Source organism: Schistocerca serialis, chromosome 1 (genome assembly GCF_023864345.2).
Source record: "Schistocerca serialis cubense isolate TAMUIC-IGC-003099 chromosome 1, iqSchSeri2.2, whole genome shotgun sequence".
Lineage (NCBI taxonomy): Eukaryota > Metazoa > Arthropoda > Insecta > Orthoptera > Acrididae > Schistocerca > Schistocerca serialis.
Window position 1 is genome coordinate 679956888 of NC_064638.1, and position 15083 is coordinate 679971970.

Genomic DNA, 15083 nt, shown 5'->3' on the forward strand with positions numbered 1-15083 from the left:
GAAATAAGATGTTTGTCTGGTTGTTTTCTTTTTGTGGTGTGTATACTTTGTCATACAAATGCTCCATGAAGTAATTCCTTATTAAAGACTGAAAATTTTGAGTTTTAAAGTAAATTTATATATCACAGCAACTATTAAGGTTATCGACTTCTGACTTGATTGGTGAACTATTATTATCTAAAGGGGCTTCTAAATATCTGAAGAGTGCAATGTTGCCACACTTAGCAGGAGTGTAGCAAAATGATACTGTTTTAAATGTTTACATCTCATGGTGGATGCTAAAAAGAAATTGTTATGAGTAAACTGTTGATAAATTTTATAAGAACTATTGGTGACAGAGAAAGAGAAGCTCAATAATGAAAATTAAAGTTTTATTTTTGAAATACATATCAACTACATGTTCATATGTGAGTATTTATGTTACAATATTATTTTACATGGTATATATAAATCTACATATGTAGATGCATTTATCTGCAAGTAATCTCAAGAGGTTGTACCATACATTCAGCAGATGAAGTTTGTGAACATTTTATACATCTGCTGTATGTTGAATGTTGTGTGTCACTGGCATAACATATTGGTTGACTACCTGCTTATCAATTGGAGTGATTCCACAGTCATCCAAATCAAGTTTACGTTTCTTTAGCCCTTTTTGGACATAATCATAAGAAAGACTTCACTTTTAATACACAGTCAGGTAAATAATCAGCCACTTAAAATCTGAGTACCATATATTTACACAGTTACGTTTAGTACTGTCCTTGCTAATAGAATTTAACAAGCTGTAAGCTCAAATTGTCTGTTTTGGTAAGAATTAGTTACACCCAGCCACTTTTCACAATTGTGCAAGCAAATTAAGGGAGCATGTTCTTTATAAACACAACAGTTGACATGCCTTTACTTTTCCTTTGTGTGAATCTTAATGTCTTAAATGCATCAATTAAGATGACTGTCTGGAAATTAATAAACGATAATTAAGAAAATGCAGTGGTTACTGACAATATAAACTGACTAACTGCATTCCTATGCTTCAGCTGTATATCGTGAGACTATTATTCTAAAGACATATTTTAGATCCCTCATGTAAATTTCATTATATTCTCTGTAAAAGCTATCAGTGAAACTACACAACACTGCAGTGTGTGTGTGGCAGAATATGGTTGCATCAAAAAGTAATTTAATGAATGAGACTCATTATTTATATGTTATTTTCCTCTTTATACTATTCAATAAATGTGATACTCAACAATGTTTTTTCCTCTGCATGGTGTTCTTTCTTTTCCATTCTGTGGTACATAATATTTTTTTCCATATGCAGTGTTCACATGTGTCACACACAACAGAAAACTCCCAACAAAATAATCCCTAGTTGCTTTGTACTTTAAATTCTGTTATTTGCTACAGGTTGTCCAGATTTGATGCTTTTTTTTTTTCTTTACACTGTATACGTCCTGACCTTATCAGCAAAACTGCATCAAGCTGGTGCTATCTGCAACTTGAGTACCTCTGAACACAAAAATGCAGAATTGTTCAGCTTTGTGTATAAAATATATTTAAAACTTTTTACTTGTTGACTTGTTTCACAATGTATCATTTTTAAGAGGCTAAAAAATCCCTTTGAGAGACCTGTTATGGGAAATTAATACTTTTGTGTCTTCAGTGACGACTTTTTCACTTTGGATACTTTTCAACTTAGTGCTATTTTTAACTAAAGGTAAAACACATTGGTCAGCCTCCGACAAATGACATTTCATATTATGTAAAAAGAAAAAAAGATGTACTGGTACAGACAAACCATCTGGTAATACCAATTGGACCAGAAGTGTTATTTGATTTTTAATTTGTAAAAATATGCTGCTGTCACTTTTTAAACTTTACCCAAAACACATAAATAGATAAATAGGTCGCATATTTAATTCTGAAAGGCCCAAAAAACAGATTAAGTAACAGTTAACTCATCTTTGATACAAAGGAAAATCACTAATTACCAGATTTTCAGTTGATCTGTACGTACAGAGAAAATCATAACATCAATGACATATTTATACTACATTAGCAGTGTGTCTAAGGAATACAAGACACCTCAACTTCCCACAGATTCATTGCAAAACTCACCAAATCCACATTCCAATACAAAATTAGACCCATGGGAATATTTATTTCCAATAAAGGCTAAGTAAATTGCATGGTTGCATATGTGGATGATCATTAAAATTTGAATTGTCACTACATATCAGGAATAAATCTTTCAAATTATATTTTTATTGTGATGACATGCAAAATTGGTGTAAAATGAGAGGATCACTATAACCTGTACATAAAATACTTGGAATATTTTTGTATTACTTGTGCACAACACTTTAAAGGTCTGGATTTTTGTTATAAATTTTGTGTGGCACCAACATACCCCATTGGGTATTAGCAATAGCCATATTCTTTGTTAGTATATTTTACAGAAGCAGCCTGCAGTGGCTGCTGCCATCTGTTGATATATCCTGTGACTCATTACACATTCCTTTAAGTTCTTTGAAGCAGCATTTACAGAACTTGTATGAATAAATTAATCACACTTGCATCATTAAGAAAGCAAAATTCCTACCAGCAGATATATTTGCACAAATACTCTTAGCACACAGATTATTCTCAGGAAGGATGAAAGCAACTTGTTGCAACAGTTCAATACACAAATTTCATGCCGTTCTTGTCTCTGATAAAGAAATAGGCACTGACACAGCACCAGTCATGAGAGTTTTACAGAGATTCAGTGATGACAGACGACCAGCAGGTACCAGAGTGTTGTGTAGAAGCTCACTTTGCCCCCCACGTTCTCTCATAAACCAAATGTGTAGGTCGTACAGGTCCCCAATAATTCTTGTAACAGCCGCGCATCCTTGCTAAATTCCATTGGGACCTAACTAGAGCATCACTTGTTGTGACCGTTGGTGCGGACGTGGGCAGCTTTGAATTCATTGGCATCATCAGAGGCAACATCAGTGTCGTCGCAGTCCTCCTCATCCTCCAAGGGTAACTCTGCCTGGGACAGTGGGCTGGGTTGGATGCCGAAGCAGCGCTGGGCAGCAGGGCAGTGAGCCAGCAGAAGACGCCGTACGCGTCGCCGGAACACCACCACTAACAGGAAGATGAGCACGCCCTGCAGGCAGTTCAGCACATCTGCCACCAACCTGTAACAGCACATCAGCAATTAAAACCTCAGCAGAAACTGTTCCCGTAGTACTCAACCCATGCCAGTTAATCAGCTCTCCTGACAGCATACCAAAAGCTAGGCTCTAGTCAAGATATGATATCTGATTAAAAGTATTTGGACACCTATTTAGTAGATATAAACATGGTTGCTCCACCATTTTTCTTTATGATGGCTCCAACTCTGCTGGGGTGTCTGAATGTCTGTGGAAGGATAGCAGCCCATTCCTTCTCAAGAGCCAAAATCAGAGAAGGTAATGAAGTTGGAGAGTGGGATATGGAGAAAAGCTGCCATTCAAAGTTACCTCAAATGTGTCTGACTGGGTTCAGATAGGGACTCTGGCCATGCCAGTTGATTTCAGGAACATTATTGTCGACATACCATTGTCTCTCAGATCCAAAGTGACACACATCATTGGTACCGGCGTGAGCCACCAACTGCAGTTGGCTGCACCCTGTGCTCTTCATGGCATCAGGGAGGACCCATTCAACATCTGGAATGTCTCCTCCCAGTTTGCACATGGAGTCCACATTGGTTTTCTTACCCTTCTTGGCAGCCATGTCCCTAAGGGGTCCCATAACGCACCTTACGTTGGAGCTCCCAACTATCAATAATCTCACCCTCTGTGATTGTCCGGATCTTGCAGGCTGAGTGGTTTCCTCTCAAACAGGACAGGTGACAGTATCTGGCTCAGCGACAGTGTCAGCCACAGACAGCACCTGGAACCTGTTTGTCAAACTAACCGGGTAGGCCTTACGTGCAGCCCCCTGGGAAGTCTTTCGCTGCCTGCTCCGCACCAGAACAACATCCCACTTGACCACAGATGAGGGGTCAACCTCAGTGCGAGCAGTAACTGAGCTGGCCAGTAGTGAGGACCGATCGGAGGACTCCGACATGCTGGACGTCTGTTGGTTCCCCATGGCTGCCCCACAACAGTGGTGCCCATCCACTGCAGCTTCAAGCTGTGTAACCAAAGCCATCACAGCCTGTAGTTAGGAGCAAAGTGTTACCAACTCGGCTCACACCCGCACACAACGATCACAGTTCCTATCCATACTAAATACTGTGAAAAACTAAACTACCCGGATAAATGGACTATCGCCACATGCTGCAGAACTCTAATGTAGGCACTGACAAAAACATAGGAACTGTATCTAATAAATTAGATTATTACACAGAGATTCAAGAACCTAACTACCAAAGCACTCAGGTGAAAGTAAATAATTTGCCCCTGATTAGGAACTTTTAATATGTCACAAAATCGGTTTACTTTCCGACACAAACAAAAACACAGGAACTGTGGCTATTAGATATTAAATTAACACGCAGAAACACAAGAAACTGAACTATTAAAGCATACAGATGACATTATAAAATTCTTTCCTCGTTAGGAGCTCGTAAAAGTCACAAAATCGATTACTTCCCTGTTTCTGCGTGTGTCTCGGCCGGCTGTTGCTGCTTACTCAGTATGTTGTTCATGGCATTTAACATCAGTTTTGCTCTATTAATAAATACATTGCCCTTTAATGTTTTATGTTTTCTACTCTTATATTTTAACATATATTACTATTATTTATTTAGTAGTAGTAGTATTACACAGATTACAGGTCTTTATCAGAGCACACGAAGCATTGATGACTACTTGTTCTTTCAGTATTCTTTCATTCGTTCACTGAAAGCCCTCTTCCTTTCTTCGGACCACTTTGGTCTTTAGGTCCTGCCTTCTCTAACATTACTTCCCACTTGTGTATTTTGTCTCTACAGACAATTTTGTCTGTGGGCTGATGTGGCCATAAAATATCAGTAGCCTCCTTCTGATGCCCGCTACAAGGTTGGACAACTTCTCTGTGGTGTCTCTGTAGTGAAGCCTGTTTCCTTCATCTGTGAGTTTTGGTCCAACAGTTTTCTTTTCCTCTGTGAGGATCTTCTCTAGGTTGCCCTTGGTGTGTAGCATCAGTGTCTCGCTGGCGTGTAGCACCTCAAGTTTGATTACAGTATTGAAATGACGAATTTTGATGGAGGTGGACAGACGCTTTTTGTTGTAGATACTCTGTGTTTTGTATAAGGCTCTCTCTATCTCCAGTAACCTGGTGTTTTGCATAATTTTCTCCTTTCCTGTCAGTTCAAGCACTTCCCTTAGGTATTTAAAATGTGTTACTCTGTTGATCTTTCCATGTTTTGTGTTTAAATTCAGTATGCTGAATTTCATGCAGAAGAACTCTGTTTTTTGGAAGGAAAGCTGTAGCCCTACTTTTCCTGCCCACTCTGAGTACTTCTACCAGGCTGACTGCTGTGGTTTCGTTGTTTGCAAGTAGCGCCAGGTTGTCCGTGAAGGCTAAACAGCCCATTTCCAGTTCATCCTTGGGTCATCCTAGTCCCACTGGCTTCCAGTATCCTTGTAATTTCAGCTCTTTCTTCCATACCTTAATTACTTTGTCCAACACTAGGTTGAAGAGGAGTGGTGAGAGACCATCACCTTGATGCACACCTGTCCTCATCTCAAAGGGTTCAGAGATTTTCCCCCTAAGTTTCACTTTTGATGTCGTGTTTGTCAGTGTCTGTTTGATCAGTCGCAGTGTCTTGTTGTCCAAACTTTGTTCATATAGGTTGTTGAACAATGAATGGAGGTCAACAGAGTCATATGCTTTCTTAAAGTTAATGAAAGTGCACATGACTGGTGTATTTCTGATGGCTTTGATTTTCAGCATAGTCTTCAAATTGAAGATTTGTTCTGCGCAGGAGCGATCAGGTTGGAAGCCTGCCTGTTTCAGTTGGTCATGTGTCTTTCTGACTAGGCATGCTGAAAGGATCTTGTATGTGACTCGTAGCAGGGAAATGCCCCTGTAATTGTTTACATCTGTGTGGTTGCCTTTTTTATGTAATGGATCAATCAGTGCGCATTTCCAGTCATCTAGCAGCTTTTCTGATGTCCAGATGCATGTGATAATCTGTGTGGGTTCTCTAAGTGAGTTTGGTCTGAGGGATTTCAGTAGGTCGGCCACTATACTATCTTCACCAGATGTCCTGTTGTTTTCGAGTCTGAGGATGTATCTGTGGACATCCTCTTGTATCGGAGGGTAGTGAGTCTGTTGGTTCTTCCTCTGTGAATCTCTCTGTGGGTTCTTAGTAATTTAGAAGTTTTGAGGAATACTGTGCCAGCACTTTGCAGTTATCCTTATTTGTCAGTGCCAATTTTCCATCACTTTTCCTGAATCAGAGGTTTGGTGGTGTGTATCCTCAGATTTGCCCTGCAAACGTCCTTTAGAAATGTCTAGTGTTGTAGTTACAGAAGTTGTCCTTTGTGGAGTCCAACTGTTCTTTCATCAGTTTTCTCTTGGCTTGTCCAATAATTTTTGCGGTTATTTTTTGTGTTTCATTGAGAGCCTGTAAATTTTCTGGGGATTTTTTGCTATTGTATTTCTGATATGCAACTTTCCTAGTGACGAGTGCATTCTCACAGTCGGTGTCCCACCAAGGGTGCTTGATGTTCTTCTTCAGAGGAATGAGGGCTTGTGCTCATTGAACCAAATGATAACATAAAATTTAATCTGTTCCATGATAAATTTGTATCATTATTTGAAAGTAGCTTTTCCATAAGCTAACCAGAGAGGACATTAAACAGCCATGTAAAAAACCGCGAATCACTACAGGGATTAAAGTATCTTGTGAAAGGAAAAGGGAAGTGCATCTGTTGGTAAGAACAACTAGAGATTCTGCAGTAGTTACACACTGCAGAAACTTCTCAAAAAATTAAGAAAGATGCACACAAGTCAGAAATCAGTTATTCTGACAACAGATATAAGGCTATACAGAATCTAGTGAAACAAGAGACACAAAAAGTACTACAACAGAAAAAAATTACTATTGAACTGAATGGAAGGGCTATAAATGATGTGTCACAGGTAGCAAATCTATTTAATAATTATTTCTTAAGTGCAGTAGAAAGCATGGGGACAAACAGTCCAGGGAAAAAATCACAGCTTTATATTGAAAAAAAACTCTCATAATATTTAATCATATGAAAGTATCATCACTTTCTTTATATGAAATTTAGAAAATTATACATACTCTCAAAAATAAAAGCTTATCTCGTGTTTCCAATGGAGTATTAAAGACTTGCTTCCACATAGTAAGCCTGGTCTTATTTGAAATATTTAATACATCAGGAACTAAAAGCACTTTTCCGGAGAGACTGAAATATGGCATTTTTTAAACCTCTCTTTAAGAAATGTGATAGGAGATATATCAGTAGCTACTGACCTGTTTCACTGCTGATATCATTTTCCAAAATTTTTGAGATGGTAATCTAGTCCAGAATAGTATGAGGGCGAGTCAAATGAAAACCTTAAATATTTTTAATATTATTTATTGTGCAGAAGTTGTACAAAGCTGTATCACGTTTCAACATAATCTCCCCCACGCTCAAGGCAAGTCCTCCAGTGCCTACAAAGTGCATAAATTCCTTTAGAAAAAAATTCTTTTGGTAGTTTGCGCAACCACTCATGCACTGCATGGCATACCTCTTCATCAGAACGAACTTCTTTCCTGACATTGCGTCTTTGAGTGGTCCAAACATATGAAAATCACTTGGGGGCAAGGTCTGGTGAGTATGGTGGATGAGGAAGATACTCAAAATGCAGGTCTGTGATTGTTGCAACTGCTGTACGGGCAGTGTGGAGACTTGCATTGTCATGTTGCAAAAGGACACCTGCTGACAGCAATCCATGTCGCTTTGATTTGATTGCAGGCCACAGATGATTTTTTAGGAGATCTGTGTATGATGCGCTGGTGACATTGGTCCCTCTAGGTATGTAATGCTCCAAATTGATGCCTCTTTCGTCCCAAAAGAGAGTCAGCATAACCTTCCCTGTTGATGGTTCTGTTCGAAACTTCTATGGTTTTGGTGATGAGGAATGGCGGCATTCCTTGCTCGCTCTCTCTGTTTCCAGTTGGTGGAAGTGAACCCAGGTTTTGTCCCCAGAAACGATTCTTGCAAGGAAGCCATCACCTTCTCTTTCAAAGCACCAAAGAAGTTCTTCACAAGAATTAACATGTCGTTCTCTCATTTCAGGAGTCAGCTGCCGGGGCACCCATCTTGTAGACACTTTGTGAAACTGAAGCACATCATGCACAATGTGGTATGCAGACTCATGACCAATCTGTAAACATGCTGCAATGTCATTCAGTGGGTTTCCTTCACTATGGCTTCAACTGCTGCAATGTTCTGTGGAGTCACAACTCGTTGTGCCTGACCTGGATGAGGAGCATCTTCCACTAAAGTCACACCATTTGCGAACTTCCTACTTCATTCGTAGACTTGCTGCTGTGACAAACATGCATCACCGTACTGAACCTTCATTTGTTGATGAATTTCAGTAGGTTTCACTCCTTCACTGTGCAAAAACTGAATAACAGAACGCTGTTCTTCCCTGGTGCAAGTCGCAAGTGGGGTGGCCATCTTTATACTGATACTGCGACGGTATGTGTGCATCTGCACTACGCTGCTACTTACAGGCCATTCAGCACAGTGTTTGTAGCATGCTTACCAACTTACAGGATAATGGTGCGAAATTTCGATTTGTTATTACAAATTTAAGGTTTTCATTTGACTCACCCTTGTTTCTCATCTTAGCGGCAGTAATATGCTCAGCAAATAATAAACTCACCAAATCACAGTTTGGATTTCAGAAGAGTTGCTCTACTGATAATACCATTAGATGTTCACTCCCAAAATTTTACAAGCCTTAAATAACAAAATAGTACCAGTTTGTATTTTCTGCGTATTGTCTAAGGCATTTGACTGCGAGAATCACAGTATTCTCCTAGAAAAATTTAAGTTTTATGGTGTTGATAGTACAGCCAAACAATGGACAACGTCATGCTGTTGTTTTTGTTGTTGTTGTGGTCTTCAGTCCTGAGACTGGTTTGATGCAGCTCTCCATGCTACTCTATCCTGTGCAAGCTTCTTCATCTCCCAATATGTACTGCAGCCTACATCCTTCTGAATCTGCTTAGTGTATCCATCTCTTGGTCTCCCTCTACGATTTTTTACCCTCCACGCTGCCCTCCAATACTAAATTGGTGATCCCTTTATGCCTCAGAACATGTCCTACCAACCAATCCCTTCTTCGTGTCAAGTTGTGCCACAAACTCCTCTTCTCCCCAATCCTATTCAATACTTCCTCATTAGTTACGTGATCTACCCATCTAATCTTCAGCATTATTCTGTAGCACCACATTTCAAAGGCTTCTATTCTCTTCTTGTCCAAACTATTTATCATCCATGTTTCACTTCCATACATGGCTACACTCCATACAAATACTTTCAGAAACGACTTCCTGACATTTAAATCTATACTCGATGTTAACAAAGTTCTCTTCTTCAGAAACGCTTTTCTTGCCATTGCCAGTCTACATTTTATATCCTCTCTACTTCGACCATCATCAGTTACTTTGCTCCCCAAATAGCAAAACTCATTTACTACTTTAAGTGTCTCATTTCCTAATCTAATTCCCTCAGCATCGCCCGACTTAATTCGACTATATTCCATTATCCTCGTTTTGCTTTTGTTGATGTTCAATGCAGAAAGTTGTAATTCAAACAATTTGATGTACTTCTGGACTTGGGGTACCCAAAGGCTCAAGCTTAGATCCATTATTGTTCCTCAATATGTAAATGATCTTCTGTATAATATACAGCAAGCAAAATTAGTTCTGTTTGCAGATTTTGCTAGTATTGTAATCAACCTAAACACATATTCAAAAACAAAAGAAACCTAAAAGTATCATTGACTGGTTTTCTGTGAATGGTCTTACCCTCAACACAACATTGTCAGTTCTGCACATCTAGGGGTATGACATCAGTGACAAGTGTATGACATGGTAAGGAAATAATAAATTGGATGGAAACTTTAGAATGCTTAGGTGTCCTTAGTGATGAGAACTTAAACTCAAGAAAGCATATTTTGGATCTCCTAAAAACTCAGTTCAGCCACATTTGCAGTCAGAATCATTGGAAATCTCGTGGAGTGAGATATCAGTAAGTGGATATATTTTGCATATTTTCATTCATTAATGTCATATGGAGTACTATTCTGTGGTAATTCATCTTTAAGGAAGGAGGTCTTCATTGCTCAAAAACGTGCTGTAAGAATAATATGTGGTGCTCGCCCATGATTATCTTGTAGACATTTGTTTGAGGAGTTGGGTTTTGTGACTACTGGTTTGCAGTATATTTATTCCTCATCAAGTCTATTGTAAATAATCCTATACAGATGGGTGCACAATGCTGCAAAATAAAAAAAAAAAAAAAAAAAAAAAAAAAATCACTCACCCAGTGATATAAAATGTCTGACAGGCAGCAAAGCAAAATTTGAAAACAATGTGAAGAAGTTTCTTTTTGGCAACTCCTCCTATTCTGTAGAATAATTTCTGATCTTGTAATGTGTAAAAGTGGTAGATAGGAATTTACTAACTCACATCTGTATATTAAAAAAAAAAGCCTTAGAAATGTTCAGGATGTAACATACTTACAATTTAATTTGTGAAGTGAAAGTAAAATGACTCATTCCTCTTCATTATGATTTATCATGCAAAATGATCGACGGATTATGAAACTAACTAACTTTTGATGTAGACCCTTTAACCCATCTGCCAGTTCCATGTTTACATTGTATGAATATAAATAAAGCGTGTTACTCCATGAAAATCCTTGTTTTCTTTTACTTTTGTACTGGAACTGATGCAGCAGACACAGAGGAGAGCACATATCTCCTTCTATTGTGAAATCAGGAACAAATTGAGTGGAATGGGTTTTGGTGCCAGTAAAATCAGGTAATCATATTTTGAATTGATATCTCAACTGGATCAAATAATAAACAATGCATCTAAGAACATTAGCAGAACCATTAGAATGTGAAGACAACAGCAGATGTTAAGAAAACATACCATGTGAATCCATCAGTCCCAGTGGCAAATGAGATGACCTCCAACAGCCACGTGACACCCATGATGAGTGACAGCTTTGTGTACAGCTGGCATCTGCAACAGATGTAACATTCAAGATGGTACAGCAGCTGTATTAAGCTTAGGCCATGGCAGCTCAAAGAACTATTATCATTGAATTCTTTCTTCTTTACTTCTGCAAAGCTTTTAGGACTTGCAACACTACTGTAATAATTTAAATAAGGCAATTTTCTGTAAGCAGTCAGTACAAGAGGAGGAGGAGGTTCAAATGGTTCAAATGGCTCGGAGCACTATAGGACTCAACTGCTGAGGTCATTAGTCCCCTAGAACTTAGAACTAGTTAAACCTAACTAACCTAAGGACACCACAAACATCCATGCCCGAGGCAGGATTCGAACCTGCGACCGTAGCGGTCTTGCGGTTCCAGACTGCAGCGCCTTTAACCGCACGGCCACTTCGGCCGGCGAGGAGGAGGAGGAGGAGGAGGAGGAGGAGGAGGAGGAGGAGGAGGGTTTATGGAGTATTTTTATTGTTTTGGAAGACTAATGGTGACTTGTTATTTGTTTTTTCATGTATTTTAGGTAAGTACATAGGTTTTACTAAGATTTCCTGTTCATTTTTTATGCACCCAAAATGCTCATTCCCCCGAGCCCAGCTTGTCCAAAATTCCAAACAAAAATAAAATAAAAGTACTGAGATTACTTTGTCACTGCATATTCCATCGCAATTACCCTGAAAAAGTCACACTTCTGTTACTGGTTTCTGCCAACGTACATTCCCACTAATTGCACAAAAAAAAATCTATAACACCTATATGCTCAACAAATATCAATTTCTAATTTGTCACAAAAAGTGTTTTCAGTTCACAAAGATCAGAATTGAATAAAATTGTGAAAGTGATACATTTCTGAGTTTTGTACATTACCCGAGCATAAGTGCCCGCCTCAGATCCATATGACTAAATGGCAAACTGGGTGCATTGTCGCACAGTCGTAGTTGCAGATTGCCTATCTAATGTGTTCCAGGGGCAACAAAAATTAGATTTCAGTGTTTCATATAATTCAAAAAGCAGTCATAATCTACTAATTAAGAGGTATAATCTTATGCTAAAGGTTTAACACGGTAAGACAGGTAATTGCATGTACAGGCACTGTTTGTCATCTTGAAGCAGTGTAAGTCACGGGTTGCAAATTACCCAGACAATATTCATATGCATCTGAGAATGAGAGCACTTAGCAACTTCCAACAACCTTTACACATAACATCAGCCTTTCCCCCCCTCTCCCAATGACATCTCCCACATTTTAATTTATTCCTTCTTTACAACTGACTTTACAATACATTCTACAGACAATATCTACATATATCAATGAATGTACTTGAAAAATTATATCATTGTATGATGCAAGGTAAGGAGGTATGATACAAAATATTGAGATGCGTGACAAACAAGCTTTTCCTTAAAATGGAGCACAAATAACTGACTATACTCATTCAATGTTTCATAACGAGAGTACTTACTGACTGTCAACAATGCTTTTCTAAACTTTCTCTCCATACGTTCTTCACATAAAATACTGAACTCAAACATTTGAAGCTGTTTTGTACATAGGAGTTCGATTCATTAAAGAAACAGGAATGGGGAGGTTTATACGAGGGAACTGAGACAATCTAAGAGCACTTTCTAGACCATTACAATATTAAAAATAGGAAGCCACGTGTGCTGACAAATTCTGTGCTGGCTCAGTTTTTGGAATGTTTCTAATATGTGGCAAACAGGTGTACATCTCCTCGAAATCTGCTATTCCAGCAACTGGCCACCACTGGTGCTGCACCCTCCAGGAGTACTGGATGTATCCATAAACACATTAAAGACAACAATCACCTGTTAGTGCAGCACAAACACCACTTTGCACTTGGCACTGTTCATATCATGTCCCCCTAGGTTTAAAACATCCAACCACAAAAAAATTATATGCGCTACATCCATCGGAGTGAGTCAGTTTATTACTATATCATTATTGCCTGTAAAAATAAAAGTAAAAGATGAAGTGTATGAGATTACAACAGATAGAATTGAATGAGGTGGTACAGTGGTTGAAATGGATTTTTATTCTGAAAAAAGCAGAATCCTCATTTTGGTCTGATCCTATTGATATTTTCGTTTTGAAGATCATCTAAATTTCTTTGGGCAAGTGCCATGATCACTCTTCAACAGGTCACACGATTCCATTCCCCGTCCTACTGCAGCTATCATATCTCACACAGGTGATGACGAGTTCAGAGTTTCCTTCTGATGTCCCAAATTACATATTCATAACCATGTATGTATTTAAATGATTATGTTAACTGAGTATACTATCACTTATCAGATTACAAAAAAATATTTATTCAGTGTTTGCCGATGCCTGTGTCCATGTGATGGATGGTTACATCTGTAAAAATGTAACATAATGATGTAAATCTACATAAAGACCAGTTACTTTAAAGAACTGAGACTTGCCCTGAATCATATTCACCAAAGTAGAATAAGCTGTATCCTAAATGCTGAGCGTGAAGATGAATCTAATAACAACATTTCTTCTTTAGTGGTTTAGTGCGAAACTACTTTCAGAAAGATTTTTAGCACATGGCAGTAGTAGTAATACTGAATATGGAACTACATCTAAATGCAACACTGGTTCTATGACTCTTAAGAGACTCAATCGTGGCGATCCATGCTCACCCAGTCCTCTTGTGGCAGTCATCATTTGTCCCTATCATATCATTGACGAAATTTGCATTCAGTTTGTCAATAAAAACTACTGGGTATCCCCTACATCAATGGTTCTAAAAGGGTGTTCTACAGAATCAGAGAGTTAGTTAGTATTTAGTGTTTTAGTGCACTAAACTGTGAGAGAGAATCCAAGATTCTGCAGATTCAGGATTCAATCAACTGGTAACTATATTTATAGTTAAATTAAAGTAATTCTGAGAGTTGGTGCAAACAGTGCTGTGAGAAGATGCATAGCCTCCTACATGTTCACACAATTGTCTTTCAGCAAAATGACAATCTGATATTTTGGTTACAATAAGTAAAATATGAAAATAACTAAAGTAAGATGGGCAAAAAGTATTTGTACAAAATCAGTTTATTAGAAATGAAACTGACACCTTGCCTAGTATGGTGTATTGGAGCTGCATTTTATGACTGTAATGTACTGACATGGACAGTGCAGATAGATTTGCAGAATGCGGGAGGGAGGGAGAGGGAGGGAGGGAGGGAGGGAGGGAGGGAGGGAGGGAGGGAGGGAGGGAGGGAGAGAGAGAGAGAGAGCACACTCTTACTGTGTCACACTTTACTGCTGCAACTTGTGTGTGGCATTTTAACATATGCTGGAAGATTGTTTGGTACACTCATAGTCCAATTTGATGAGCCAACCTCCTTCACACAAGCAGCACCCAGCCAGCTGACAATGCTAGCTATCTCAGTGGTGCAGTGCAGTGAGTCTCCTCCAAAAGTCAGTATAGCTGCAGCACTTCATCTGGCAATGAAAAACACTAAAGCACATGTTCAAACATCTGAAAATCAATTTTTTGTGTGTGCCTCAATGTAATAAATAATGTCTAAGAAAGTGATACCTGAAATTTGTTAATACAATGAGCCTATTTTCATTCTGAGCTGGTGATTTTATTAATAAATATTTAAATATAATGGGCAGTCAAATGAAAATGAGACAAATGAAAAAATAATTAAACTGTTTATTATTTTAAAAGTAATCACCATAATTGTTAACACATTTATCACAGTATGAGACATGACAGTGAGTGCCTTTGTGCAAAAATGCCTGTGGTTGCCCATGGAACCATGATTGTACCTAGCCATGCAACTCTTCATCTGAAGACAGACATGAGTGTTTTCTTCAGGGCTCCA

General features: G+C 38.6%; 1 protein-coding gene across 1 annotated transcript in view; it reads right to left on the reverse strand.

Moving 5' to 3' along the window:
* Nucleotides 1–354: 354 nt before the first annotated feature.
* Nucleotides 355–15083, reverse strand: part of LOC126480348 (G-protein coupled receptor Mth2-like) — a 247377-nt gene continuing 232648 nt past the window's right edge. The window contains exons 6-7 of the mRNA XM_050103858.1: nucleotides 11153–11245; nucleotides 355–3185 (exon numbers count right to left, since the gene is read on the reverse strand). Of these exons, the coding sequence (XP_049959815.1) occupies nucleotides 2927–3185; nucleotides 11153–11245 (352 nt within the window). The 3' untranslated portion in view covers nucleotides 355–2926. The remainder of the gene's footprint in view (nucleotides 3186–11152; nucleotides 11246–15083) is intronic.